Source organism: Anopheles aquasalis, chromosome 3 (assembly GCF_943734665.1).
Source record: "Anopheles aquasalis chromosome 3, idAnoAquaMG_Q_19, whole genome shotgun sequence".
Classification (NCBI taxonomy): domain Eukaryota; kingdom Metazoa; phylum Arthropoda; class Insecta; order Diptera; family Culicidae; genus Anopheles; species Anopheles aquasalis.
In genome coordinates this window covers 51,153,549-51,181,048 of record NC_064878.1, presented here as the reverse complement: position 1 = coordinate 51,181,048, position 27,500 = coordinate 51,153,549, and the positions used below count along the sequence as shown (strand labels likewise).

The 27,500-nt window shown below is 48.5% G+C and overlaps 1 protein-coding gene across 16 annotated transcripts in view; it reads left to right on the top strand.

The window, feature by feature from the left end:
• Nucleotides 1-27,500, top strand: part of LOC126574634 (AF4/FMR2 family member lilli) — a 159,316-nt gene that overhangs the window by 93,784 nt on the left and 38,032 nt on the right. For 14 of the 16 annotated variants that reach the window (XM_050234925.1, XM_050234926.1, XM_050234923.1 and 11 more), the window contains 4 exons: nt 8,887-9,183; nt 9,277-9,618; nt 23,242-23,880; nt 23,953-24,006. In XM_050234925.1, the coding sequence (XP_050090882.1) occupies nt 8,887-9,183; nt 9,277-9,618; nt 23,242-23,880; nt 23,953-24,006 (1,332 nt within the window). The remainder of the gene's footprint in view (nt 1-8,886; nt 9,184-9,276; nt 9,619-23,241; nt 23,881-23,952; nt 24,007-27,500) is intronic. The other 2 variants (XM_050234924.1, XM_050234939.1) reach the window with 1 other exon arrangement.

Here is a 27,500-nt window from a genome sequence, read left to right as displayed (position 1 = left end):
CAAACTCTAATCCTGCTACTGCCAGGTCAAAGTGGAAAAACTTTTGCAAAACTTTCCCTCTTCCCTCTCACTTGGTAGCTAGAAATTAGGATATACATACCAGCCAGCTGCGGAGGTGACGCGGGGAGTGGCTAGACCCAGTGTGTGGTTTCGCTCGCTTGTCATCGCCCCGGCTACTGTAAGCGTTGATTGGGGCTGATGATGAGAAGTAGCTAAATGGCATCCCCGGAGGTTCGGTTGGGTTGAGGGAAAGGGCACCCCAACACCACATCACTTGGCATGGGGGGGCGAGATTGAAGGTCTGGCAAATGGCAGGATGGCGTTCGTCCGGTTGGTCGTGTTTGAATTTTGCTTCTGATTTACAGCCCCACCGACCACCGTAGGACCTTCGGAGTTCTCCCACCCACCGTCCAGTGGCTATTTCAATCTCAATCGTTGCTGTCAACGACAGTGACGGTGGCAAGGTCCCTATGTTATGAGCGACGAGTGTGCTGAAGTCGAATACCACCGACCCCCACCAGTAGCCAGCACACAACACAACTCTTGGACAACAGAAACACACACGTTTAAAAGCACACATACCTCCCACTCTGGCCAGAGAGCGAAGGTTGGAAAATAGTTGTTCCTTCTCCTTCTACGGACGAACGGAGATCGGTCTAAACGGTTTGGCTAAAAAGTTCCTTCAGTTCCGTCCGCCCTGAGGGCATGGAAATCTGGTATTGGCAGACGCATTCCATTTGAGAAACAATAAATTACAAACCACTTTCCGTAGCATCAGCAGCAGCAGCAGCAGCAGAAGCAGCACCACCACTGCCAGCAGTTTTATTCCTCCATTTTCTCGCCCCGTATCAATCGTCGGGTTCAGGACAGGGGTCGTACGAATGGTAGTGTAGTGAATCCGATCCCCTGAGCACCTCCTTCTCCTCGACACCTTCGCATGGAGTTCGATTTGAGCAGGGGCACTGGTCTCTTCTATCATCCTTAGGATTTTGTGCGATTCTTTTTACTCGTTTTACGTCTGGTGGCACGTAAGAGGATTGGCGGCATACACATCGACATCGACATCGCCGTTAAGACGCTTCGAGCTTCGAGCTCGTGTCGAAACGCCCTGATCGGCGGTTCAGTGTTCGCAGAGTGCGAGAGAACGAGCGGCGGTTTGGTTGCTCAACTGGAAAACACGCAGCAACAGCAGCGACAGAAGAGTGGTCTTAAATCAAACGGGGAATGCTGCTGCTGCTGCTGCTACATGTCAAGTACCGGATCCGGCGGAGCTACCGCAAGCTTCTAAGGAAATACTTCAAAGCCAAAGTCCCTCCATCTCAGGGGCGAAGCAGATCGATGAGGCATTAGGAATCTTACCGATTCCCATTTCATTGCTGCTGATTGAAATTGGACTACACAAACGAACGCACATACATGTTAACACGCTTCGAACACGTTTTCTCTCCACTTTTGCGTCCTTTTCCGGCGAGACGGCTTAAGCAACTCAATTGTAGCAAGCGGCCATGGCCACGATGGATACACACTTGGCGCCATTACCTTCACCAAACCGATTACACACATTTGGTTGGCAAACCGCATTAAACGGATTTTACGAGTCGTCCTCGCCAGCAACGTCGTGTTGAGTTGGATTGGTCGAAGCAAGAGCTTCCTGACTAGAGGGCGTTGAAAACCATGGAGACGCTTGCCATCTTCTGCATCTTCATTATCTTACTTACACCATCCGCCAAAGACGGGACCGTCACTTCACAAGTTCCATCCACATCCAGTGCATCCGGTGCATCCGGCACCCATCCGGATCCCAACGATGCAGATGGCCACCATCATCGTCACCATCAGCAGGTCGTCGTTACACATTCTGCAACACTTTGCTACATTGTGGGTGTAAGTGGTACCGACTCCATTCGTTCCGCAGCCTACTCCTCTACCCTTCTACACCCACCCGATGAGGACTACTTCTTGGCGATGAAACTCCCGGTTCGCCTCTTGGGACACCGCACGCAGCGCCCAGTGCGAAGCGATGCGCAATAAATTATAAATAAACAAGCCTTGAAAGAAAATGGAAAATACACCTCGCCCGCCCTTCCCGTCGGTTCCGAAACCACTCGATCCCGGGTCGGATCCGGAGGAAAATTGGAAAAACATTATTTCCCCCGTGTCTCCCGACCAACCGTGGCTCACGACAGCCAACACACCATCTTTGGATTTGTGACTCTTTGGCCTCTTTCTCTCTCTACCTCTCTCTGCCCATCCAAACCGGGCACGACTACTAATTATAGGCCAGGTGCTGATGGATGTATAACACCGACGCCGACGTGTACCAAAATGGAGGCGAAGCATGTTTCTTTGGAATGACGTTTTAAATGCCATCCAGAACAGAACTGGATGTATGTCACCAAGATTCGTTCATCAGTTTCATTCCATTGCCTGCTGCGGAGATGAATGAGTGTGTTCTTGCAGCAGATGACATCATCGTGGAAGAAGTTCTATTCGGGGCAAAATGGCCACCAGTCAGGTAGTAGAGGCCCCTTTCGCTCGCTCTTCATGATTGAAGTGTAAGTTCAGTTGAACACTTTACCTTCTCGGAACTCCACACACTAGTTGGGATAATTTGATGTCGAACACTCAAGACATTAAAGGTTCCCTTCCTTGACATCAAACAGCTCACAGTCTGACTTGTCTTGTCCATTTTGCTATTTATTGACACACCGTTGACTACATGTTTATGATCCATTAGCTAATCATTCGCTTTTGCTCTAGGACACTTTAGCTTCTTCCTACTCCCTCACCAGAAGCTGGCGCAATCGATGGCGTATGCTAATTGATTAGCTTCAAGAGAAGCAAAACACACCATCCACAGCGTGTTCGCCTCCCCATCCTCGACCATGTGCCGGGGGTTTCTACACATTTTTAATTAATCGACTTCATACATCACCAACAGGCGAGCATCCCAAGAATATAGAAACTTTCTTGCCTCTCTGTCGCTACCGGGCGCCTCTCTAGTGCCCTAGCGAGGCTGCGGCGAGGCTTTTCACGAGAAGATGGCAGAAGCAAAACACAAACTTTTCCTAAACACAATCTTTACGCCACCGACGGTGGCAGAAACGGTGGTCGTCGGTCTTTACGGAGGAAATGAACTTCTTCCTTCGTTCATACCCCCCCCCCCTGCCACAAATTTCCATTCGCTTCAATGCGCTCCGTTCGGTTTTGTGCGCTTTTGGATGACGAGTGACGATCAATCTTGTCGCCACCCTTGCCGCTGTTACGACGACAACGAAGCGCCGACGAAGAGCCGACGAGAGCGAGTTCGGTGTGGCAAAAGTTAGTGTAGCTAATTTATGTTATGCCAAAACATGGCCATCACCATCGCCTTCAGCTGCCTTTTCCGCGCTAGAATAGAACGGTGGCTCGTTCTCTCTCTCTCAATCTCTCTCTTAACTACTGTCGCCAGTGGAGCGACTTGGGTGTTCCTTTGGGGTGGGGGATTGGTTTTCTTTCCCGGGGAAAAACTATTTCCAAACCACTATGGCTGACTAGCTGGCTGGCTGGCTGGCTGGCTGCCAGTAAGAATCCTCGTAATAATAACGCTTGCCTGCCTGATGGTTGGACAACTTGGAGCCCTTAGCCGCACACCAAGTGACGATCGAAGGGCGAACGGTTTTTCGGTCTTTGGTGAATTGTGACGACATGTTTGCCGCTTGCTTGGCGCTCTGTCAGCCGCGTTTGGCAGCGACCGGGATCTGTGTCCGGGTCCCCCGATCGGTAGATGGATGACCCCGTGTTGAAGAACGGTTAAACTTTGGCCAAACATCAATTAATCAAACAACCTGTTCGTTCGTTCGTTCGGAAAGGCGTTTAGTTATGGTGGTAGTGGTGAGCACGCTGCTTCGCTGGCGGTGGTGGAATTTATGCACAAAACCGTGTTCCGTCTGTCTCGGCCATTCAGGAATGTTCCACCGGAAGCTCGTTCAACGTCAGCTTTCGATATTTCACTCAAAACATTCCCGGGACCGCCCCGGGGGGGGTAGGTGTATTGTGCCAAGGTGTATGCGTGTGTCACCTTTGAGAAGCGGGCGCGCGCCCGCTGTTTTCAAAGTTCTCTGGAAAGCGCCTGAAACTTTGTGTCCCCACTACTCCGTTCACGGGGAGTATCCTGGGTAGCATACCGGGAATAACTTACCGGGGGGGGGGGGGGGATCGGCGTTCAGGATCACAGCTGTGTGTCTGTTCCCCCGGTACCGTTGGCATGTTTACGCAAATCGAATGAATAACGAGTCTTCTCGTCGTCGTCGTCGTTCCGTTCCGGAAAGCTGAAAGGCAAAAAACCGGAAGCCCAACTCGTGATGGTCACCGGTGATGATTGCTCGCGCATGATCGGACCTTGGCAGAGGAACACAAGGAGGCGGGGCTGCATTTGGAATGTCGAATGTTTTACCCGTCATTATCCAGTGCCGTGGGCTGTTGAGAATGTTCGTCGGGAGCGCCACTTGAACCTTCGGACGCTCGAAAGCGCTTTGCCAATGTTTGCGCTGGAATGCGGCCCGGTGAGCTGCTAGTGAGAAGCATGTATTCGAAACAGGTCGAAAAGCGGGCACCTCACCGATGCTGCGAGGCAGAATTTATCGTCATTCACCCACAGCCAGTGGTGCACGATTCCCCGTCTGTTGACTTTTTGTGTTTTGAATTTGTTGTGTGTCCGCGGGCGAGAGCGCCTGGTGCATCATCCATGGAGGATCCATGAATTTTCATCAACGAAAGTGCACCCGTTGGTGCAGAAGAGAGAGAGAGCGAGAGACAGACGGGCGGGAGGCGGTCCACATTGGAGAACATCTCTATGCCGACCTCGGACCATCGATTTTGCATACAAAGTACTCGGTACTCTTTCTCGGTACAGTCTGGATAGCATATAGCATCACGGCACCCACGTTTATCCTCGTCCAGTATACGCCAAAACACCAATGCCCTTGCTGCAAGTCACGAAGGTAACCAGTATTACTTCTTTCTGGACTCTCTCTCTCTCTCTCTCTCCACCGAACTGATGATCTGCACTCTCATGCTGAACACATTTACCTTATGATGCTCCCGGAAGCTCAGCTCAACCCAGAACATAGAGCAGCTTTTCCGCGAAAAGCCTCTGGCGTGGATGATGAGTGGTGGTGTGAGGTATTATGTATCCCCAGATCTCATTTCATTCTTGTTTATCGAACGCCTGCATCGTTATGCGACCGGTCGGTTTGAGCTTCGCGCGTACCACCACTTCGACGACGGCGCAAGAGTCCTCGATTCCGATGGCTAATGGTTGTTTATGGTGGCAATGGAACGATGGATGCTGGTTTGAAGTAATTGGCAAACACTAGCAGCGCAAATAGGAATGTGTGGGACCGGCCAACCGCGACCGTCCGACCAACAGACCGACCGGACGCGTGGTAGATTGCGATCTGCGGGACCCACATCTTCCATCTTCCCGATGGCCATACCGATGGCGGATGGAATTACCATCGCATCGAGTGTGTATGATGATGATGAGGTGTCATGTAGTTAGTGGCCTACTTTGCGTTCGACTCTCGTAGACGATCCGTTGTCAATGTGAACATTGGCTACTTCTCTGGTAAAACAACAACATTCTCCCACTACCATCCTGAACGCTACTGTTATTGGAAGTATTCTAACAATGTTCCTTTAAATGTCGAAACTCTAGCAAACGAATCGGAACTTAGTATGCCCTTCTTAAAGCTTTGTTTTGTAGTGCCACCAATTTTATTTGTGACATGAAATTGGTAAAACATCTCCTCTTCAACACCGTGCAGACTTTTATCTACTGTTTACTGTTTGCTAAGGATGAACTCTGCTAACGACCCTTCTTATACCGCTGCTACTGCTGCTGACGATAATGGTTGTTCTTGTGCAAAAGTTTGGTTTCCTTCTTTCTGCGGAATAAAAACACTTGAAAAGTCATCCACGTCCAGCGTCCATGGTCACTAGTTTTCCCCTGGCTGCTTTTCCCCACAAACTCAACTCAGCCGCTCAATTGTGTTGGTGTCAGCGTTTTTCATTCGATCGACTAACATTCCTGCTGCTGCTGCTGCTGAAGGTTTCCGGGGCTGCTGCAGAAGAAGTTACTTGTTTCGAGTTGAGATTACTTTCAAACAGTTCCTTTTTCCTTTTTTGTACAATAGCTTGATGAAGTTAATTTCATTCGCTACTACGTAACGCGTACCAGTAATACGCAGCTGGTGTGAGATTGTCATAATTACTCCGGATTTTTAATTGTGCTCGATGGATTTTGTTCGAAAATTAAAACTTCTGCGCCTCGGTAGCTGATGATTTGTTAATATCCAATTTTGTGCGTAGATCGTCGCTGGAGTTGAGTTGAAATTGCTTTTCCTCATTCCAATGTTCCTAAATTGAAGGAAGCGATAATTAGCTTTAACCTCGCTGCCTCGCTGGGATGAATAAGACATGAGTACTTCATTTAGAAACGGGTGGCTTAGCTGGTGTTTTTTGACATACTGAAATTTATTAATACTAGCTCTGGCTCGGCATACGGATGACAGCGTTTCGACAAACTTTCGACGGACACTCGCAACCCTCAGAATCGGGGCTGAGCAATGTCCCGAGCCCGTTTGCCCGTCTAAAAGGGTACGGTAGTCGGCTTTGATCGGGGATTTTACGCCTTTCACGGAATTACATTGCGCATTAAGCGGAATCCCTTCCCTTAGCACGGTACGCGCTACAAACAGCCGGGATGTGCTTTTCTGAAACTCGGAGCCGGTCGCGCCCCTTTCACTGGCAAAGGATTTGGCTGGGAAAATGGACACTAATCGCTGATTGGGCTCTTCTCCCTTCGCTTCGGCCACTTACTGCCCGGCTCAGCTCAGGCCACAACCATTCACCGGGACGAGTTCAATTAGGTTTTATATTTATCGTTTCACCGGTCTAGAGCGCGTGTGTGTTGGGAGTCTCTTTACCTTTGTACCACACAAAATCACCCCGAAACGGGCACGGTGACACGAGATGGGATGCGCTTTAATGGACAGGTTGGGTAGAAGTTTAATCAAAGCTAAACGAGCATAAATTGCTTTTACAGCACTCGCTCGCTTTACAGAGCTTTCAGGGTGGGGAAAACAATGCCAACTCGCAGCGTGGGACATACGGACGCGACGCAACGCTATCAAAGACTTTTCACCAGGAACAACAACTTTTGCCGATAAGCCTGTTTTGATTGCTGCAATGCATAACATAAACAACAGACGCTTGCCAACGTGCCGTGCCGTGGTACTGTACTGTGTCGATCCGCCCTGGTAACGACTTCATTCTGAGGAAAAGACCATTGCCATTATCTTAGTTGGCTAGTTGGCAGGGTAAGATAATGGAATGGAATGGAAAAGGAATAAGAGCCAGGCCACGAGGATATGATTTTTGCACCACACTCCAGGGTGATGCTTGCTTTGGGCCGGAAGATTCGATATATTTCGCATCCCACGCTCCTCCGAAGCGGAAATGAAGTTTGTCGTTCCGACCCGGACGGCGGGAGGGTGGTGCGTGTTCCGAACCATTGGGTTTCGAACCGGGAAACAGACCGTCGGTGCCTGGTAACCACTGAGAGAAACGACTACTAGGATTTGTTTTGTTCTGGAAATAGAACAACCACAGTCCAGGAAGCAGGCGTGGCATCTCGCCTGCCTTGAGGATATCTGAGAACGACCCCAGGACTCATTCGACCATAGTTCTGCAAAGCGATTGTGGTTTCCTACATTGAGATACGGAGACACGCTTCCTGGAGAGCGGGACAGGCTATTGAAACTGATCTCTACAGGCCACAATCAACAGTGAAATTATGCTTCTTCGAGACTAGATGAGAATGGTCAGGATGAGCTCTCTGGTGGGGACCTCTGCTCAATGCATTTGATCCTGCGAAAATGCAAATGCCATACTCGGTGGGAAGACGGTGGTGGTAAACGACGAGACAAAAGGTGAACTTCGACCTCAATCTGACGCCTTCCCCGCCGGCACTGGGGCTCTTTATGCCCCTAAAAGACTATCCTTCGAGGTGACGGTTTGCAAAAATATTTTCAACCGAGTGCTAGTGCTGTTTCTCGATATGCTCCGGTTGCACCTATTTAGGGGGCAACATAAAATGCAAACAAGCGGCTCACTACTCACACTCAAAAAGGCTCCAAACACCCAAGTAAGACTACATAGCGTGAGGCGAGCACCGGAGTGCCTCACGTGGAAGACATGTTTGTTCAGCACTCTTTTGTGTTTTGGTATCGTAGGCGCGTGTATGAGTGTGTGTTGCTATTGGGAATCTGGACATCTTTCGTGCCCGTTTTTCCAGATTGCTGACTCGGTAGAGCATTGGGCACCATCTCTTTAACGTTATGCCTTTAAGCGAATGCTCCTCGAAGCAGAAAGCCTCGGGCCTCGGGCGCTGCGAACTGTTGAAGGACTTCCAATGTCCTATACTCTGCACAATGATAATCAATTCATCTTCCATCCAACGGAATGAACCAAATGGATTGTGATTGTTTGTGTTGTAGCGTTCTCTTTTCCAGATCTGTCCGAAAGAACTGTTTTCCACAAAACTCTGTTTACCTTGCTTCCTTGCTCGTTTTGCAAACTGCTTATCGGCCACTAGCTGATGCCACTGGCCTTCTGGAAGCGGTGGACCGACGGGTCATTAATATGAAAATGTTATGCAAAAATGTAGCATACCAGAGGTTCAGGTTGTGTCCCAGGCATTCCGGAAAATCGGTTTAATGACATGCGGTTTTCTAACAATAGTCTCCACGCTGTTCAACGAACCTCAACCCGATTTGAAACAGAATTTTAATTTGCATTTTCCTCTCTCTCGCTCTCTCTCTCTTGCCTTTTCTCGTTCTACAGCAGATGGTCCAGGGGATGGGACCGTTTCCGGGAACGCCCGGGTTCCCGCCCGGTGCAGCACAGTCCGTCAGCACAGACAGCCTGTCGGTGCAGGTCGTCAAGGGTGCGACCGGTCCCGGTGGTGCTGGTAGTGCGGGCGGTGGCGGCGGTGGTGGTGGCGGTGGCGGTGGAGGAGTAACGCTCGATCAACATTCGCTCAGCACGCTCAAGCAGCAGCAGGAACAGCTGAACCAGCAAGCCGCCGCGGCTGCTGTCGCTGCCGCACAGATCAACGCGACGACGCAATCGTTGCGAAATGTAAGTCACCCTATCTCACATAACTTATGCTGCTCTATGATCTTATTTCATACATTAATCGGCTTCCGATTTTTTTTTTTTCCTTCCCGACAGTCCGTCAGTCAATTCAGCCCACAGTCAGTATTGGGTGCCCCGCCAGCAACATCGATAGCCGTCTCGATGCCCATGTCCCTGTCGTCGACCATGGTCAGTGGTACCGGGGTGACCAATGGGGTCGCTGCTGCTAATATGGCTGCTGCAGCGGCCGCTGCCGCCGCCGCAGCTGCCGCAATGAACGGTGGATCACCAGGCGCCTCCACCTGCGTCAATGGGAATGCTGGCGCCAACGGCAGCAACGGTAACGGTATCGTCGGTGGCATCGGAAGCCCCACTGGTGCCGGTGGCGCTGGAAATGGTGCCATGGCGAAGGGAACGGAGCAACAGACTGTCAACATTGTGAGTACCAACACATTCATGTTTTTTAAATTATTGTTAGCAAAATATTGGGCGGTCGAGAAAAAATCATTTTTGAAGCGAATGGAAACAGGAGTCGGAAAGTGGATCAAATACGACAATAATTTGCGTAAAAGATCGTGATGCAAGGATTGTCGCATCGAGCAAATTTTATTTCTTGCAATCCACTGAGGAATCTGATTGTATACACATGCAATCCTGTTTGTTCACAGTGTCCTCAGTTGCGATACCGGAACGACAAGACCTACATTCTCCAAACAAACAATATAAATGGAATTCGCTTTTCCTTTTTTTTTTAATTTATTTTAATCATTCCAAAGTCTGTCACTACTTCTACGAAATAATGGCCGAGAACAATAGTAACGCTGCACAACGTACGAGTAAATGTTGATGTGTTTCTGCTTTGCATTGTCGATGTTCGTTGATGAATGCTGTATTTACCACCGCGCTGTGCACAAGGCACAGAAACAAACAGGTTCTGGAGAAACAATTTCATCTTCTTCTTTTGCCTCGGAGCAAAATGGTGCTGACCTCTCCAGGCTTCAGTGGCCTCCGAAACGAGGCTACGAACAATAAAAAGCAGCACCATCCCGGAAGAACGAGCGAGACCATCGTGAAACATAATTTTTCCAAACAAACAAACCTCCCCGGCGGAGGGCACACTGGAGGACGTGGGAGCAATGTGCAACGAGTGGGCTTTCCGCCCCATGTTGTCCCACATAATCAACGGACATTCATCAGCTAAATAGACAAACGGAATGAAAGATCTCCCGGGTGAGATGGTGAGCAGTAAGAGAAAGAGAAAGAGAACGAGAGAAAAGGCAAACATGTGGGACACACACTGTATGTGGCAATGCAAATCGTGGCCCATATATCCTCTTTTCCAAAGCAGGGACCCAGTAGGAGTCCCGGGAGTTCAGTCCAAAAATGAATGCAAATGAAAGTGGGGCCGGGTTTCTGTCCGGTCCTCGGCAATTCTGGTCTTATCTTTCAATCGAATGGAGTCCCCAGGGAGGGTAAAAGGTGCAGAACGCGGAAGCGAGATTGTTGTTAAAGTTAGAGATGGGCTTTTATAGCGAAGGTCTGATACACGAAGCGGATGGCTGCCACAGTTTCCTTTAAAGCGCCAGCATCTGAAAGTTACTGGCCGGCCTTTTATGGGAACTGTCATAGTTGATGTGTTTCCATTTTTTTTTACTCTCTCTGTTTTGTTATCACCAGAAGGACACCGCAAACACACACGATGAATCCGAAAAAAAAGGCAGGAGTCGTAATGGTATGCTATTAACATCTCGACAGCTGCCATACGATCGTTCGGGGTTTTTGGATCTCGCAAAAGGGACAACGATGATGTTGGCTGCCTGATTGGCAACATGGTCATAAAATATTCGTCCTACAAACGCCCGTTCACCAATCACTACCGCCGGTGACATCATACTGGAGCAAAGTAGTAGCAGCAGAGATAAACATTGACAAGATTGTCTATCACCTGACTAGGACAGACAGGAACACTAACTGTTTCTCAAATACACCTTCATCGGTGTGTTCCAGCATGAGTTTGGTCTGGTCAACATCTGGCTACTATTGGAACGATGTCAAATCATTTCCCCCATCTAATGTTGTTTCTTTCGATTTTTCCGGTACTCTTTTGCTACGGACCCATCGTCTACTAGACGCCTGACGACCGCCTGAGCTCTTTGCTGACTAATGCTGCCTGGAGCTGTCATCCAGCATCCAGAGCTACTGGCGGTCTTGTAGCCGTCCAACTAAAAACTCATAAAATACGTCTTTTGAATCATTCCCAACTGTCTGTGCGACCGATGCGCTCATCAACAACGCCGCCACAGATGAGCGGCCAGACTGGCGCCTGAGAACTCGCTCAGCAACAACCACCAGACACTCCGAACGCTCCCCCCCCCCCCCCCCCCCCCTACCAGCTACGCGAAATGTGAACGTTCCATTCGCTGGGGCCATCCCGACGATCCCGACTTTTGGTCCAGTGCCAAATCCGTGTCGTGCGGTGGTACAAATGTCACCGGGATGGTGACGGCAGAGCGGAACCAAAACCTTCTGGCTCCACAGCATCGTCGTCGTCGCCCTGATGTCGGCACTCGGATGATACTTTTACATTTGGCTAATTTATTCACCATCGTGTCCAACAACTCTCCGAGCTCGCTCGCTCGCTCATTCGGTTTTTGCTGCTGGCTGAGATTACGACTTTTTGCCATTTCCATGGCGCTGCCTGCCTTTATTGGTTCAGCGGCTTCTGATGACACCTTCTGCCGGCTCATTCCAGGATGCCTTTTTTTTTTTTTGGGAGTGTAAAATCCTGTCACTCGCCTAATTAGTGGCCTACCAGTTATGAAATGGATGCGCTTCCTCCTTTGCCTCTAGCAGTAGTTATGGAGGTTTACAGCGCAAATGATTCATCTTGCTGTTGATTGATTTCTGCTCATCCGTAACGCCAATCTGTCCACGATGTCTCTCACCCAGCTATCTGGCTCAGGCTGCTGCTCACGGACATCTCCCCAAGCCATGGTTTGACTTTTTCGACGCACCGCTTCCTTCCACGCCGAAATCCCCCGATGGAGGCGCCTTGTCGCCCGTAATTTTCGTGAAATATTCTGTCATGTTTCGCTCGTCTGTCGTGTCCGCGTCTGCTACTTTTCTCCGCAAAACTTCTTTACACCGTCTTGGCCCAACTAACGAGCGCACCGAATGTGAGCTGAGTTGGCAAAAATATATTTTTGACGAAAGTAACAAATGAGGAAAACTTTTTCCCGCCCGCAGAAAAAAAAAATACACATTTCGTCTCACACCACTCGAGGCCAGTATTGTGTGTTAGCCAGAACATCACAGTGGGCCGGAAATGAAGCTGTCAATTTGTGTGCGAAAGACGGGAGCAAACGAAACATTGGAAGCAATCGCGGTAGGCACTGGCAACATGGCAAATGGACGCTCGGTAGCATGAGGCAGTAACAGAGAACGAGGCTCACCTTTCAGCTTTTCAATTAGATCACTGGCCGCACTGTGTGGGCCGCAAAGCAAAGGGCCCGTGCTGGCCATTTGATTAATCAATCCCTTCGAATGATGCGGACGGAATCGTTTTTCATTCCTCTCCCGCACCAGCTCGCCGGCCTACTCCAACTCGCCACAAGAACCAGTCATGACCGGTCCAGTATCTGGTTGGTTCTCGGTCTCATTAAAAGCAGCAGAGAGCAGAGCGCACGTGGGTTGGTGTGTATGTGGCCACCATCAGTTCGGTTCGCCCCCACTGTGGCGAGCGGATCGATTTTCGTACATTCTGGTCATTCCGCAAATTCGACATCCGAGCACAACACAATTATTAATGACCATCAGCACGGATACTGGCCGTTCCTTTGTGAGCAGTGTGCCCTTATCCCATGTCATAACAATGCTGCTGCTGCCACCAAAGAGAATGAGCTTTTTCCATCAATTGAACGACCGTCTGTAGTGTCCAGCATGTTGCCGAAGCTGAGGGGCATAATGATGACGAAGCAGATCGTCGATGGCGAATGTAAACGGAGAAATGGCAAGTGTTTTGAAATGTAGAATGTTCCTGGAAATGTTTCGCCAAACTCACTCTCTCTCTCTCTCTTTCTTTTTATATAAGTTATTATTTAGCAAACATTTTATGCCCTCCGAAGACTCGATTCCGTTCAGCATTTATTGCTAAACTTGGTCCTACACGGCTCGCTTCGCTGCGTTCGGTCCCGCAGCACAGCGATTATCATTTAACAAACCATAGCGCACCAGCACCTTAATTACTGAAACTCATAATTATATGCTCGTAGCACCTCGGATGGAACCAACGGCCTCGCTTGCCACGGTGTGCAACATGCCAAACACACTGCGCCACTGTACCGGGCATAGCGGTGGCATCGAATGAATTCCACCTTTTTGAAATCTGTTCACCACTCCAGCAGTGCCAGCAGCAAAACGATGAAGCATTCATTTCCGTTCTGTCAAAGAGCGTACTGCTGTTGCGCGCGGGGCAAGGGTTACAATTGAATCTAATTTTAATTTTACCTTACCGAGGGGGAGAGCATTCCCTTGTTCGCCGAGTTCGTTTGGGGCCAAGCAGCAATCACAACACCACCCTACACCGGTAACGTAACCACCCCGCCCGGTCCGCGCTAAATATTGAGGCCAGTGGCTGGGGCAACAATGGAAAATCAAGTTACATTGTTGTGTACGAAAGCAGCAGCAGATACACACAAAGGCGCACAGCAGGAAGACACTTTGAAAGAGGAGCGCTCGGGAGCATGGGGTGTTGTTGAGTCCTCACTCACCCCCCGGCGGGAGGCGGGGTGTACCGGATGGTGGAACGGCGGACCTGGCGTACTTTTTAACGAGGACATTTTTAATGAGCGCCAGTGATAATGCGCGATACACCGTCGCTGTGTCGCTGTGTCGCTATGTGTTGTGAGTGAAAGAAGGAACCTCCTCTGTTGGTGGAGGCCTTCTAACCTTCTGGAGAAAAGGATACATTCCCATTCCACATATAGTGGGTGCGTCTGCGTTTGGGGTCAATTGAGTCCCGCGCCCTCCGACTCAGTACATTCTTTTCAACTGAATAAGTGTTTCATAATTAGGTTGCACCGCACAGGCCTTCATTAAGATCATTAAGCGAACCATTTTGTTGAAGTTTCCCGACTGCTTACGCTTGCAACTTGCACACAGACAAGCACGTTTCGTTCAAACATTGCAAGGCAAGGCTCGACATCGTCATCATTTCTCATCCCACCGGCGACCTAACGCAAGCTCACCAATCACTGCCAATCGGTCGGACACATGGTGGCTGCGATAGCAAAAGTCAGGGATGGTTTTTTGATAAAAAATGAAAAATATCATGCCCCTTCCGGGCACACCAACGATCGGTTCGACGTTCGAGTCCCAAGTGACTTACGAAACGCGTTGGAATTCTTTGCACACTTCTGCAAGCTGCAGCAGACCACGGTCTATGAGTTTGTGCTTTCGTTAGCACACTTGCTACGGCGCTGAAGAAGAAGAAGAAGTGCCCACGATGCCCCATGGGCCATCGTTATCAATGGGGTCCGTTTGCTTTTTGAAACTCGATTGTTTTCGCTGACCGAAACGGAAAAGCGGCACTGTTGGTGGTGTCCTCCTTCCCTCGATGCCTCGAGACAAATTCGAGCGCGGTGGTTGAGCGTCGTGTGTTTAGAGAGAAATGTCAATCACGTCTCTAACACATTTATCTTCCGCAAAGCTCACCATTTTTGTGGCAGTGACCAACCAACCAACCAACCAACAGTGCATTCATCATCCAGCTCGCAATCATCTGTTAGGCGCGAGTGGAAAGGGAGAGCCATCGCATCCGGAGTGCAGCTGCACTTTATCTGATTTATTGGCCTGACCTGTGGCAATCAAATTGAACGACGATGCCATCAATTCGGGGTACGGGTAAGGGGGGACCCCTTTGTTTGGTGATGATGTAGATGTTTTTACAGAAAGGCGAACTACCGGAATGTTACATGGGCGCTGGAAGAGGGGATTTTAGTCACTTCCTTGTGCACCGCAAGCACTTCCGTTTGTTTGGGAATTTGATTGATGGATTAACGAGTGTAACCTTTAGTTATATAAGTTCTTAGTATCCTTTCTAAGAGGGTGAAGATATAGGATGATGATATCTAATTCTTCTCCTAGATTCTGTCCTATTTTCGGATGAATCTCAGCATCGCTATCAAACCGGCTTTTCATTCCCTTTCCTTTATTTTCTAAGTAATTTTTAATGATGCACTTCCTCTTCCCTCTTCCTCATCCCCATTGCAAGAAAATGTATCTAAACCACACGCATCACAACGGGCCGGTCCTTTCCGGCAGAATTGACAGAAATCCGGAATCCCGGGAGGGACGGCGCACTCAATTGTCATGCTAATAGCCTTCCATTCCACCGACACGACGGTCTTCTTCATCATCATGACCCCGGGAACGGTGGCATGATGCACCATTAGTGGTTGAAAAAGCAATTTAATGTTCACTTCCGTGGCCTGGGGACCACTGGACCATGGCGGACCAATGGTGGTGACGGCGGCATTGCTATCTCGATTCCCTTCGCTCAAGGATCCCTTCGCGAGGGCGGATTGTCCTTCTTTTCTGTGTGCATTAACGTGAGGCCAGAGGCAGCCCGGCAGTTCGGGGTTCACTTCCGGATGCTTACATCCGGGTGCTCCATTCAACAACTCTATGCCTCACGTATGCTGTGTATTGCACAGTTTCCATTCCAGGGAAACAGCAATGAACAGAAGAGTAAGACAGAATTGGGTCAGCAATTGTAGTCTCAAAATAATGAGACTCGCGTTGAAACGGCAGCCATCATGGATCATTCGCGAACCGCCATTTGCCTCCGACTCATTCCGACGCCCAGATCCCTGGCGAATACATCGTCTTTCGTTCGTTCCACTTCACTTGGAATAACGGACATTAGTTGCCTCTTGCCAAGGACTCTTCTAGCACTAAGCTAATGGCTAATATGAGGAGCAGGTGACCCATAGGAGTGCTACTCGTTACACGTTCAATGAGCTGATCTCGCGTTCCCTGCTGCCCTAAATTATCATATCCTCTTGGCTCAGATTTCCAAGAGCGAAGCGTTGGCGAGTTTTTTTCCCTTCTTTTGTTTTTTTTTCTTTTGGTACCAAGCCAGATTGCCATAATGATGGTTGAGCAATTATTAGATTTGCTCCCTCGCATCACCAGCAACGCACCCGGGTTACACCTCGTCGCGTAATGCCGGACGACATAAATCTCGAGAGCTCTGCTAAGCGTCTGGCAGGGCGCAAAGTTTCCGCGCTCCGTTTTTTTGTTTCTTGGAGGATAGTGACGCCAGAATGGACTAAAGCCATTTCAGCGAACAACCAGCCAACCAACCGACGCACCACCACCGGGGGCACCATAATTTTTAATGGATATAAATGGAAAATTGCACCTTTCCAGGCCGCTAGCACACTCGGACCCCTCCCGGACGTTAAGTGGAAAATGGTGTTTCGGTTGGTCCTGCTTCTTCAGCGACCTGTCCAGCATCGGTAACACGATCTGGGCGACGATGGCAGAACAGGGGAAGAGCGTAGAGATGTTATTGTTGCTTGCGCAAATTATTGTTTATCCCTCATGGGACCTTTTAAGATGCTCAAACCTCTTTTTTTTCTGTTTGGTGCTCGAGAAGCGAATGTTTGTGTTCTACCTTTCGTACACCTTTTATTGGTAGCTCAGGGTAGGTGCGAGTGTGTCGGCATCACATCAGCTTGCGTTATGTTACGAGTTTCCGGAGCTACATCTGCTACTCCTGGTTGCGCACTTCTTGGTGGTTGTCTCGCCATGTGGCGATAAATATGATTGTTTGAACGACTAATTATGCGATGGCTTTGCTTGTGCACAGATCGTGTCATGTGTGGTGGCTGGTGGGTGGTGGTGGATGTCCTGAATAAACATAACATAAACTTGATTACATTCCGCTCACATGATTGATTCATTATGAAGCATGAAACGGTTTGCCTTGACTGGCAAGCTTTGTGTTCCTTGATGGTATTAAGACAAACGCACACGGTCACAAGGACACGGTTGGAGACGAGAACGGCCGTCGGTGTGGCAAATGGCACCCGGGGAAAATGGAAGATCAAGATGCGAGAAGCTAATCCTATTACAGCCAAATGGCAAATGAATTCATTCCCCAACACCACCGAACCTTCCTTGCACGAGCAGGTCCTATGTGTCTGTTGGCTTCTTCGTCTTCGTCAAGACGGGCTAGCAGTAAAGCCCTGGAAGCATCCCTCACTTTCTGTGCCCACATACAAGCATTAAACCCACAAAAGGGCATCAGCTCGACCATTTGAAGGGCGAGAAAGCCAAGAACAAAATAGAACCCGTACTTTCATTAACTCGAGAAAGAGATGTGTGTTTGTATGTGTGCGTGGACGAGGAATCGCCGTCAATGGAGAAACATTTATCACGATTTAATGTAGCGCAGGGAGTGAAGGGTAGCATGAACACGTGTAAATCGATATCGGACGGTACATTTGTCGGCAGCAGCACATAATAACGAGACGACCAAACCCATCCTGTTACGGGTACTCCGCCAGCCGCAGGACGCCAGACCTTTTTGATTAAGCATATCCCAGAAAAAGGGAAAGAGAGAGAGAGAGCCAGCACACCATCCCCTGCAGTGGATGGACGCAGTTTATTGGTGTTTTAAGTGGAATTTGTGTCACCTCCGCTCGATCTGCTGCTGCTGCTGCTGGAAACCCGATCTGACACGTAACAAGTGTCATGTTCAGCATATCGGTACCTCAATTTAAGAGCATTCAATTCCAATTTCGACTGCAGATCGGTTCAATTCAATTCAATTCGATTCGAGTGCCGACCAGCAGGCGGGCATGAGTGGAGTGAGTGAGTGAGTGAGTGAGTGAGGGACCCCGTGTGACATGAGCAGAAATTAAAATCATGCCCACTTTTCCTGCCTGTCGCCTGTCAAGTGTGATCGTCAACTGAAAATGTCCTTTTTTTTGTTTTTGCTCGATTTTTCTCGGTAGAGACGTGATTGACAGACACAGGTGCGTTCATTTCTTCCGTGAATTGCTCATACCGCGCATCAGGTTAAACAATTCCAGGTGCCAGTTAATTCAATGATAAATTGGTGTGTGAAGGTGTGCATAAGTTTATCACACAGCGTCGCTATAGGCCCTGGGATATGCTTCAAATGCTGCAATGGATTTTGTTCGATTTAAATTCGAACCGAGCCACAAGCAGTAGTATCCGATGAAGTAGTAACAGGAACTGGCTCTACCTGGTGAAACAAACCTTCCCTCATAACCCATTCATATTCTCTGCAGTTCAAACATACGCACAGTAGCGCCTTAAACGGGCGGAAGCAGTAACAAAAAAAAGTGCGGTGCACGTGTCACCACCATGCGCCTCCATTTCGCGTATAATCCCCCGCTGCCCGGTGGACCCGGTTTTTAATGGTGTTTTGCATTAACGACTAGCACACAAACACAGCACAGCTCGCTCACGTGCAAAACACTGCGTGTTAAGGGCAGTAAAAAGCGAAACGTCTCAATGGACGACTCGCGAGACTTGCGTTTTATGGGCCTCCCGTTCCGCCATTAGATGCGCCACGTGTGCTGCGTACGACCCCGCAATCCCTGCAAGGCCACTCATCTTAAGCCCTCCGATCGACGTTGACACGACAAAGTACACATCATCATCATCATCATCATCGCCACAATCATCAACAGGACGTACCGACCGATCGTCATGTGGTGCGCGAGGTAGGGCGACAGCAGTCGGCGGAAATTGGATCATTATTATGTGAACAGTTTTTATTTAACAACCGATTAACCGGAGTTGCCAGAATAATGATGATAACTTCTTGCCAGTTTTTTGCCCACGCGAGTCTGTATTGTGCCTTGTTCACTTGACAATCGTAAAAAGAATTTCGCCGAACGAACGCCTAAGCTTTTAACTGTCGTTCGACACATTCACAACATACGCAGTCACCTGTCGACGGCCATTTGTCGACGCAGCTGCAGTAGCAACAGCAGCACTCCACCGTTCGTGACACATTATGTGCAGGAAATATTCATGTGCGCTCCATTTCCGACGAATGGTGAGTTGCACCGCTGCCGCTTGAATAAGTTATTCCTAAATCCTGTTGCATCCGTTGGTATTGCACAATCGAATTCATTGCTTCTCCTCTCCTCCGTGCTCCAGCATTCTTCCCCTTGGAAGGGGTGGTGCTGGTCTGCTGCTAGTGGTGCATCTTCGATAAATCTTCTTTATTTCCGAGAAAACTTCCCACTAGGGAAAGAGAGAGAGGGCGCGGAGACAAGGCAAGCTGCTTTCACGGTTCACCGGCTCAGCGACCGTTAAGCGCATTTATCATATTTCTATTTTCCCGTACCGCACGGTTCCACGGCTCGGTGACATACTGGCACGTGGGCACGTCATTCCCGGTCCCCGTTCCTTCCTTTATCAAAGGCTACTACTCCCCGATCGACGGGTTATGCCATTTGTGGCAGTTTCTTCTCCAATTTCCAAACTCTTCATCCGACGCCGCCTTCAAAGCAGGCACCGATGTCGGTGCCAGTGCACCAGCTCCTGTGGCGGCTATTGAACCGTGTTACTTCGATCGAGCAACTTTCCTCCGCCGACCGGCTTGTCCAACTATCTCGTGGCTCTAGACGATGCTGTAAATATGAATAAAAGAAGCGACCGAGGAGTCCGTTCGTCTTTCCGATGCTATCGAGCAACATTTTTCTTTCCGCTGCTGCTGCTGCTGCTGCTGCTGGTACATGCAAAGGTAGGCACCGTGGCGCATCCCTTGGCCACCCGGACACGAGCCACCGGAAAAGCCGGAAATCTGTGGCAACGGAAGAGTCAGGGAAAAAAATGCTTTCGGAGGTTCGGAGAAAAACTTTGCCCATAACTCATCGCCATTACGTAGCTTAGATTACAGATCCCACGATGAAAGGATCGAGAAAAGGGGCGGGCAAAGGGCAGGAAGCTGACCAGAGGAAACGAAAAAAAATGGGTTGTGTCCACTGATGCACTGGAGGAGTTCGCCGCGTTGCTCACCTGTAACGGATTTTATTTTATTTTTTGCGCAAAACAAAAAAAACTCTCCTCGCTTTTTTGCGAGATTCGTGCAGGAGGTGCATTGGGGGAGGTGTTCCGGAACTTATGTTTCCTTTTTTGCCCGATGCAGCAAATCCTTCGAATGCAGCACCGCGGCGCAACACTTGAGCGAAACTCTTGGGGAATGTAAAACAAGTCGGCAAGCAATCAGATTGATGAAGAAACTTCTGGTGGCCCACGACTGGCGATAGAAACCACACTAATAAGGGATTTGCGGACTGCCCTCTAGCTGGGGCAGCATGGAAATGTTTAAAAAAAAACATACAGACACACTGCCGACTGATAAGAGGTCCTGCAGGTTCCGTGTTTGTTAGGTTTTGTGTTTCAAACGTGAAAACTATTTAGAGTAAAGATTCTCACAGACAACACCAACTGAGTGCCACTAGGATGGCTTAATCCCTGTCTGGTAAAGTGTGACACAGAGAGAGAAAGAGAGAAAGAGAGAGAGAGAGAGAGAGAGAGAGAGAGAGAAAAGGAAATAACTCCTGACAATCCGCCATTCTGTGGCCCGTTATCTTAAGCCCAGAGCTCAGCACAAGAAATGCCAAGTTGGAATACATTTGTAAGTGCTTGTGCACACGGAAGCACGAGGAACGGCATAAAAAAAGTCTCATTTTTTCTCTCTCTCTTCTTCTGGCACCCGTCTCCCCGGTTCTGTGGGCAAGATGTAAATTGCACGCTTCGTAAATGATACTAACGATCGCGGTGGTGCAGCATCCTTCCTCTGTTGCATAATGAAGCTCGCAAAAGGAGCGCCGTTTGCTGTATCGTTTCTTTTTCCCTTTGCATTCTGCGCTACTGCTAGCAGCTTGGCTACTTGACCATTTCGCAAAGAGGAACCGGTGCTGCTGCTGCTGCCCACTAAAAGATCTGTATTCGATCTTATCTTACCGTAAAAGTCAGAGCACAGACTGACTCATTCTTAGTGCTATCGAAGGAGAGAAAGTTTTCGCGCCCTGTTTCCTTCCTTTCCTCCTCAAGCATATATTGATTACAGAACACATAAGCACAGGGGGTGGCGCGGGATGTTTGTGTTACCATATCGGTTTCTCGTTTAATGAACTAGCGCTCCAACCGAATGCACAAACGAGTGAAACCAAAGGATCGGTCGGTGAAAGGGGTCATGTTTCACTGTCAGCCGTATATCAACCATATCGCGCGCGAAGGCACTGCGCGTGGTGGTACCGGGAAAAGAAACTTTGCTCTCGAACTCCTTCGTTCGCCCGTTCAAGGTGTGGGTCTACTATCGCCTCACGTACGCCGCTCTTTGAGCAGCTCAACACTGAAACAAACGTATAACGGCCACCACTAGGAGGCGGTGGTGTACCACTTCATCTCAGCCAGGAGCAGCACCACGAGATGTTATTTATTAACTTTCACCTCAGTCAGATCGGACTCACTGAATATATTCATCCTTTAGCATCTCCTTTGAGGAACCGGCCGGCCGGCTCTAGTTGCCTTCGCGCGAGTCTTAAATTTCGATACAGATAAGTTCCCGTTCGTTCTTTCGCACGAAATTGGAATTTATGTTGCCCCTTTCGCCGCCTTTCTCGGCTCGCTTCGAATCTCTTCTCTTCTGCGGGCCACCTGAGATTTGACGCAACTATGCGAAGGTGTGATAAGAGTTGTGTGCGAAAACGATCCCTATTCATTTTGTTCGCTCGCCATCAATCGATCGTTCGTACGCTACACGTGTGAGTGCTGTGGATTTCTATAATCTCGCACAGGGTAGGTCCCCATGGGTGGGGGGGGGGGGGGGGGAACAAAGTTATTTCCAACCATTACTACAGCGGACCATTGTAGAACGGAGCAACAGAAAGACGAACGAAGAAATTCCTTCCTCCTCTTTCTGAAAGATGAGAGTTTGTAAGTCACCCAGACACTCGTACAGCGACGGATTCCACCGGTAGAAAGTCCGTCATGACAGGACGATTCTCCGTTTTCTTTCATCTTCGCTTATCATGAGCGTTTGTGCCGGGGCGGGTGTCAAATTGTTTCGTGCCCCAGCACAAGCACAGCTTGCTCACGACCTGTGGCAAGCTCGAAAGGATCCTGGAAAATGGTTTATACTATGAAGCATTCCAATCTTGCTTTCGCCCTTTTGCCTGATCCTGATTGAACACCCGTACCTTTCTGGAACGCAGAACAATAATCCTTTTGCGTGTTTCTCTGGCGGCTGCTACCGAGTGCGGATATAATTCAATCAGAATAGAAAAATCACGAACCCTACCACTGAATGGAAAGGTGTCCTCGTGCTTGTAACAATTGGAAAAAAGGGATAAGCTCGGTGAACGGTTGTCTCGTCTGTATTGTCACGATTTGCTTGATTTTAGGTGCTCACCTGTGTTCCACTCTGTGGAACGGTCTGAAAAGGTCTCTTGGAGCAGCACCAGCTGGGAAACCTACTGATCCTATTTCCAATCATCCCAATCAGCAGTGTAGCGCAGGGCGAGGGTTTTCGAACCTCGCGGGTGCTCCTGATTGCACTAGATCGTGTGGGGTGGTAAAGGAAAAGAAAGGTGAAACTATTTTTAATTTAATTTTAGCACCTTAAAGGCATGCTCTCCTTCACAACGCGCACCTAAAGACCCACCTCATTTTGCCGTTTGCTTCGACGAGCGTCGGTACAGCAGTGACTTCGCATTGTCGCAAAGGTTTTAGGTCGATGAATGTGATACCCTCGTCTAATCGAAGGTATTGAAAACCTGGAAAAGGACAGGAAGCCGATCGTTTTGGATTGAGTCACGATACCCGTACCCAGCACAATCGAACTCACTGACCGTTTTGGGATTTTATCTCAGGGCGTTACCATTGGAGCTGTATAAATAAGAACATCTTCTTTAAAAAAACAGGCGATCTTTATGTTGATACTCCTTACGTCATAACATAACTTACTTCATTCATAAAATTGTCTTTTCCGCTTCTTCCTTTCAGTCCGAGCTAATGCAGCAATCGGAACAGGACGCATCCAACGTAACAAGTGCCAACACAGATGCGGCCACCGTTGTCGCACTGAACGGTGGCGTTACCAGTAGCAACAGCAACGGTAGTAGCAGCTGCGCAGCTGCCACCAGCAACGCCGTCTCAGCAGCCATGGCAGCCGCAGTCAATTCGATAAGCAACAATGGCAGCAACAACAGCAACAACACCGGCAACAACACGAGCAATAGTGGCAGCACCAGCACCGGTATGGTGGTGACGGCTGCAGGGTCTGTGCCCGGTGGTGTTACGACCGTTGTCTCGGCCATACCTCCCACCTTGACGTCTTCCGCGTCGGCCGCAGCCCTTGCACAACACCATCAGCAACAGCAAACGTCGCTCTTACAGGCGCAACTGCAACAGCAGCAGCAACAACAGATCAACGGCCAACAGCAAGTGAGTCAACAACAACAGATGGTAGTCAGCAGTCAGCAGGCACAACAGCAGCAGCAGCAGCAGCAACAGACGCAAAGTGTAGCAGCCGCCGTAGCAGCCGTGACGGCGCTGGCCGAATCCAAATCACAACCAAAGCGACTCCACGTCTCCAACATACCGTTCCGCTTTCGCGATCCCGATCTACGATCAATGTTTGGGGTAAGTTAGGTGCTGGTAGCAAGTAGGGAGAGAGTAATCTTTGTAACGTCGTTCCATTGTCTCTTTCTACAGCAATTCGGTACCATTCTGGATGTGGAAATAATCTTCAACGAGCGAGGAAGCAAGGTATGTACGCCCCCGTTTAGACGCCCGATGGTTTATGATTTCCTTTTTGCCAACGGACGATTCAACACCAGCTTATGATACTGAAAAATGTGCTCCCCTTACCCCAACGATGACGGTTAGCGCCCCCCAGGACGGACGATGAGCGAGCGAGCGAGCCAATTCTGGTCTCGTGGTCTCGTTACTGGAAAACGATTAGCTGAAATTTTCCGCTAATGCTTTCCGCGACTCTACGACGCTCGGTCTGAACCTTGGGAAATCTTTTCCAACCGTTTGTTCCACATCAGGTGTTCAAACTGCGTCTACGTTGGATATGATTTCCCAAGGCATTAGCCGATATTTAATGGACATGAAACTGGCTCTAATGACCAACCACCAACCGAACTAGTGTAGCTGACCTTTTGAACATCCTTCCTAAGACGTTGTGACACTGCTCCTGAGACGATATGATTTTACAATTAACTCGAAATATCGCTTGAAAACAATTTGCAATAAAAAATGGAACTTGCTCCATCTTGCATCTTCTAAAGAAGTAGGGATGAAAACAAAACTACATTACCCAATCATACCTTTCCTCAAACCCTGAAGCCCGGTCACATTGGCCACTTTCCTCTCACTCCGCCGGATCTCACACATTAAACCACGTGGACCACACAGAAACTCACCACATCGTACTTGCTTACACTCGTACTATTCACTCGTAATGTTGCTGCCAATCGCTACTATTCCCTCCTCCCTGGATGTGTCCCTCTATCTCTTGTCACACCTTTCCCCTGATATGTGTACTCTCCCTCCCTCTCCCTACTCCTCGGTTTGTTTAACGCTCGTCTTGCAGAACGAGGGATCAGGATGGTAGTTATTACTTTTTTTAATTTCAAACTCTGCTCGTTAAATCAAATCACCTCGCAAGACATGGTGAAAGACGTTGATCGCGTTTCTGTTTCACATGCACGATTCGATTATTGAGCGCGTTCGTTTTGCATACGTTGTGTAACTCATGTTTTAAAACACATTCAAGGCTGCTAAGCCAACCGCTTTACTACGTTTTTATTATTCTTTATTCAAGTTACTTACTTTTTAATGAGCTACATATGGAAGAGTTTCACCATTCGATCGTTGCATTCGTTTTTCGTTGTGCTGCTCGTACGTACTGGCCTGTTTGTTTTCATTTTTATGTCATTTTTCAAATTGTTTTCTTCCCTATCCATAATGTTAGATGCATTACACTTGTTTCGCTTATAATTGGATACTGATTTGTGGTTAAAATGGGATATAAATCCATCTTAAATGAGGCGAGCGGTTTTTTCCTGATCTCAAAACACTCCATTGTTGTTTCTTCCATCGTAGCTTTATATCGTTCTCGATCCTAATCATGTTGTTGTTGCCCAAAAGAACGTAAATCCGTTCACGTAGCGTATCAGATCGTTTGAAGAGAATGTGGTCGTTTTTGCGGCATAAACTTGTTAGTTTCCTTTATACTTTGTGGATTGCCATCTTGATCGGTCCTTTGCTCGTTCGGTATTAGTTTGAAGTGAGTAGTCGATGCTCAGTGGATATTGCAAAAAATTAAACAATCCTCCGCTCGTAGAACGGGTTAATGAGTTTAGGTTGTAAGTCTGAATGCATCAAAGTAGTCTTGGTAGGAACCACTCATCTGCTAAACGTTAAAACTGCTCGTGACAAGCTTTTCCCAACATCTAAGTAGGCTCGTTTAGTTCAAACATTAACCGGTTTAAACCGTTTTCAGTTGGCGTAAAGTTCTCACTTGCTGATTTCTGGTGCAAAGCGAGCAACGAGAGGCAAAGGCAGTGTAATTCCCAGCATGAAATATTACCGGCAAGACAAAAACCCTGCTTTGACATATCACGCTTAGGCTGCCTTTGGCAAAGCCACCGTAAGACGAGGATCAATTTCTGATTCAGCATGCGTGCGGTGCATGCGGATTGTGGGCCGGGGAAACGGTTGGCGGTGGTTTGAAACTGACGCTTTCGTAGATCCTTGCTGCTCCTTGCCTAATCCCTTTTAGTCAGAGCCAGTCCCGTGAGCTGAAACACGCCACCATTGCTGGTGTTGCTACTTACTATGGGAACCACCCAAGCCAAGGCGATGAAAATCCATTTCCATCACTCTTCCGCAGAGTGTGTTGGGCTCAGACCTTCCTCCGTAACACCGGATAGCGGTGAATGGCGCGCGACATTTCTAGGCTTTCTAAACCGCCCTCCGTTGAACGTTTTCGATGTAATCACCAGCTTCCGCGAAGTGTCACCTGTCACGGGCAGCGTTTTATTACAATTACGCTACATTAATTTCACTCCGAATCTTCACGAGATAGAAGGCATGTGGCAGGTGAAGAAGGAGCTCATTTGTTTGTTCAATGCTAACGGAAGATAATTGCGTCCATTGCATGTTTGTATAACAAGTCTAGAACCAACAATGCCGTTGAATTTGATAATGAGGATTTTAAACAAAGTAATCGATTTTTCTCTTTCATTTAAGTGGCAGAAACCTTCCAAATAGACTGCTTGAAACAGCTGCGGTTGAATAAAACATAAAACCGCAGCAAACATGCCAACATCGCTATAGCAACGATATGAGATCTTTTTCACATTTTACCAGTGCAAAAATGTGTTCTTATCATTCGTCCCAGCCTTCATGTAAAGTTGGTACTGGTGGTGGGCGCTTCTACAATACCCATAAAAGTTTTGCAGCATCAACATCGCCTGACGGCCCGGAACTTTATCGGATTTTACTGCCTCAGTGGTCGTTTTGATCCGCTTTCTTGCTTTTGACGGCCGGCACACAACACAGTGGCCACCGTACCGCCGGTATATATTGCTTTATTTTGTTGTCAGAAGTTAAACCGGAACATGAAACGTAACACGAGCTTAATATACCATACGCGCCCTCATTTTGCGTAATCTCGCACGTACTTCATATTGGCAGGGATCAGGAACAGTTTTCTTTCACTTTTTCTTTATCGCCAGCAAAGTTATAATAACTCAGCAGCAGATAAGTTTACAACGCGCGTGGTCGACGGTACCTACACCAGTATCAAAGTTTAGCTTTCATAAGAAACGCTCGGACAATATTGAAGTTTTGTAGAGCATCCAAGGAAAGTTACTCAAACTGAGCTGCGGTTTCGTCAATTTTAAAACTACAGATAAATGGCAAAAGACTTACTCACCTTACTTCAAACTGAACTAGTAAAATCGATTGATCGATAAAGCGCTCGTATCTTTTCCTTGTCCATGGATTGTCCTTTCGAAATGGCATGCTTCTCTCGAGTCGCTTACGTGTGCCACAGCTTTGCTAGAAGTCGTTCTCACTCAATGTGACCAACTGGATGGATTGATGGATGAAAGAACACTCTAGAACAGGGCTCTCAAATTCGCGGCCCGCGGTCACGTCCACGGTGTACATGTATGTTGAGTTTGATCATTAATTGTATGTTGTATGTAATTTTATTCTATGCAAATGATGGATTTCTATCTTGAATG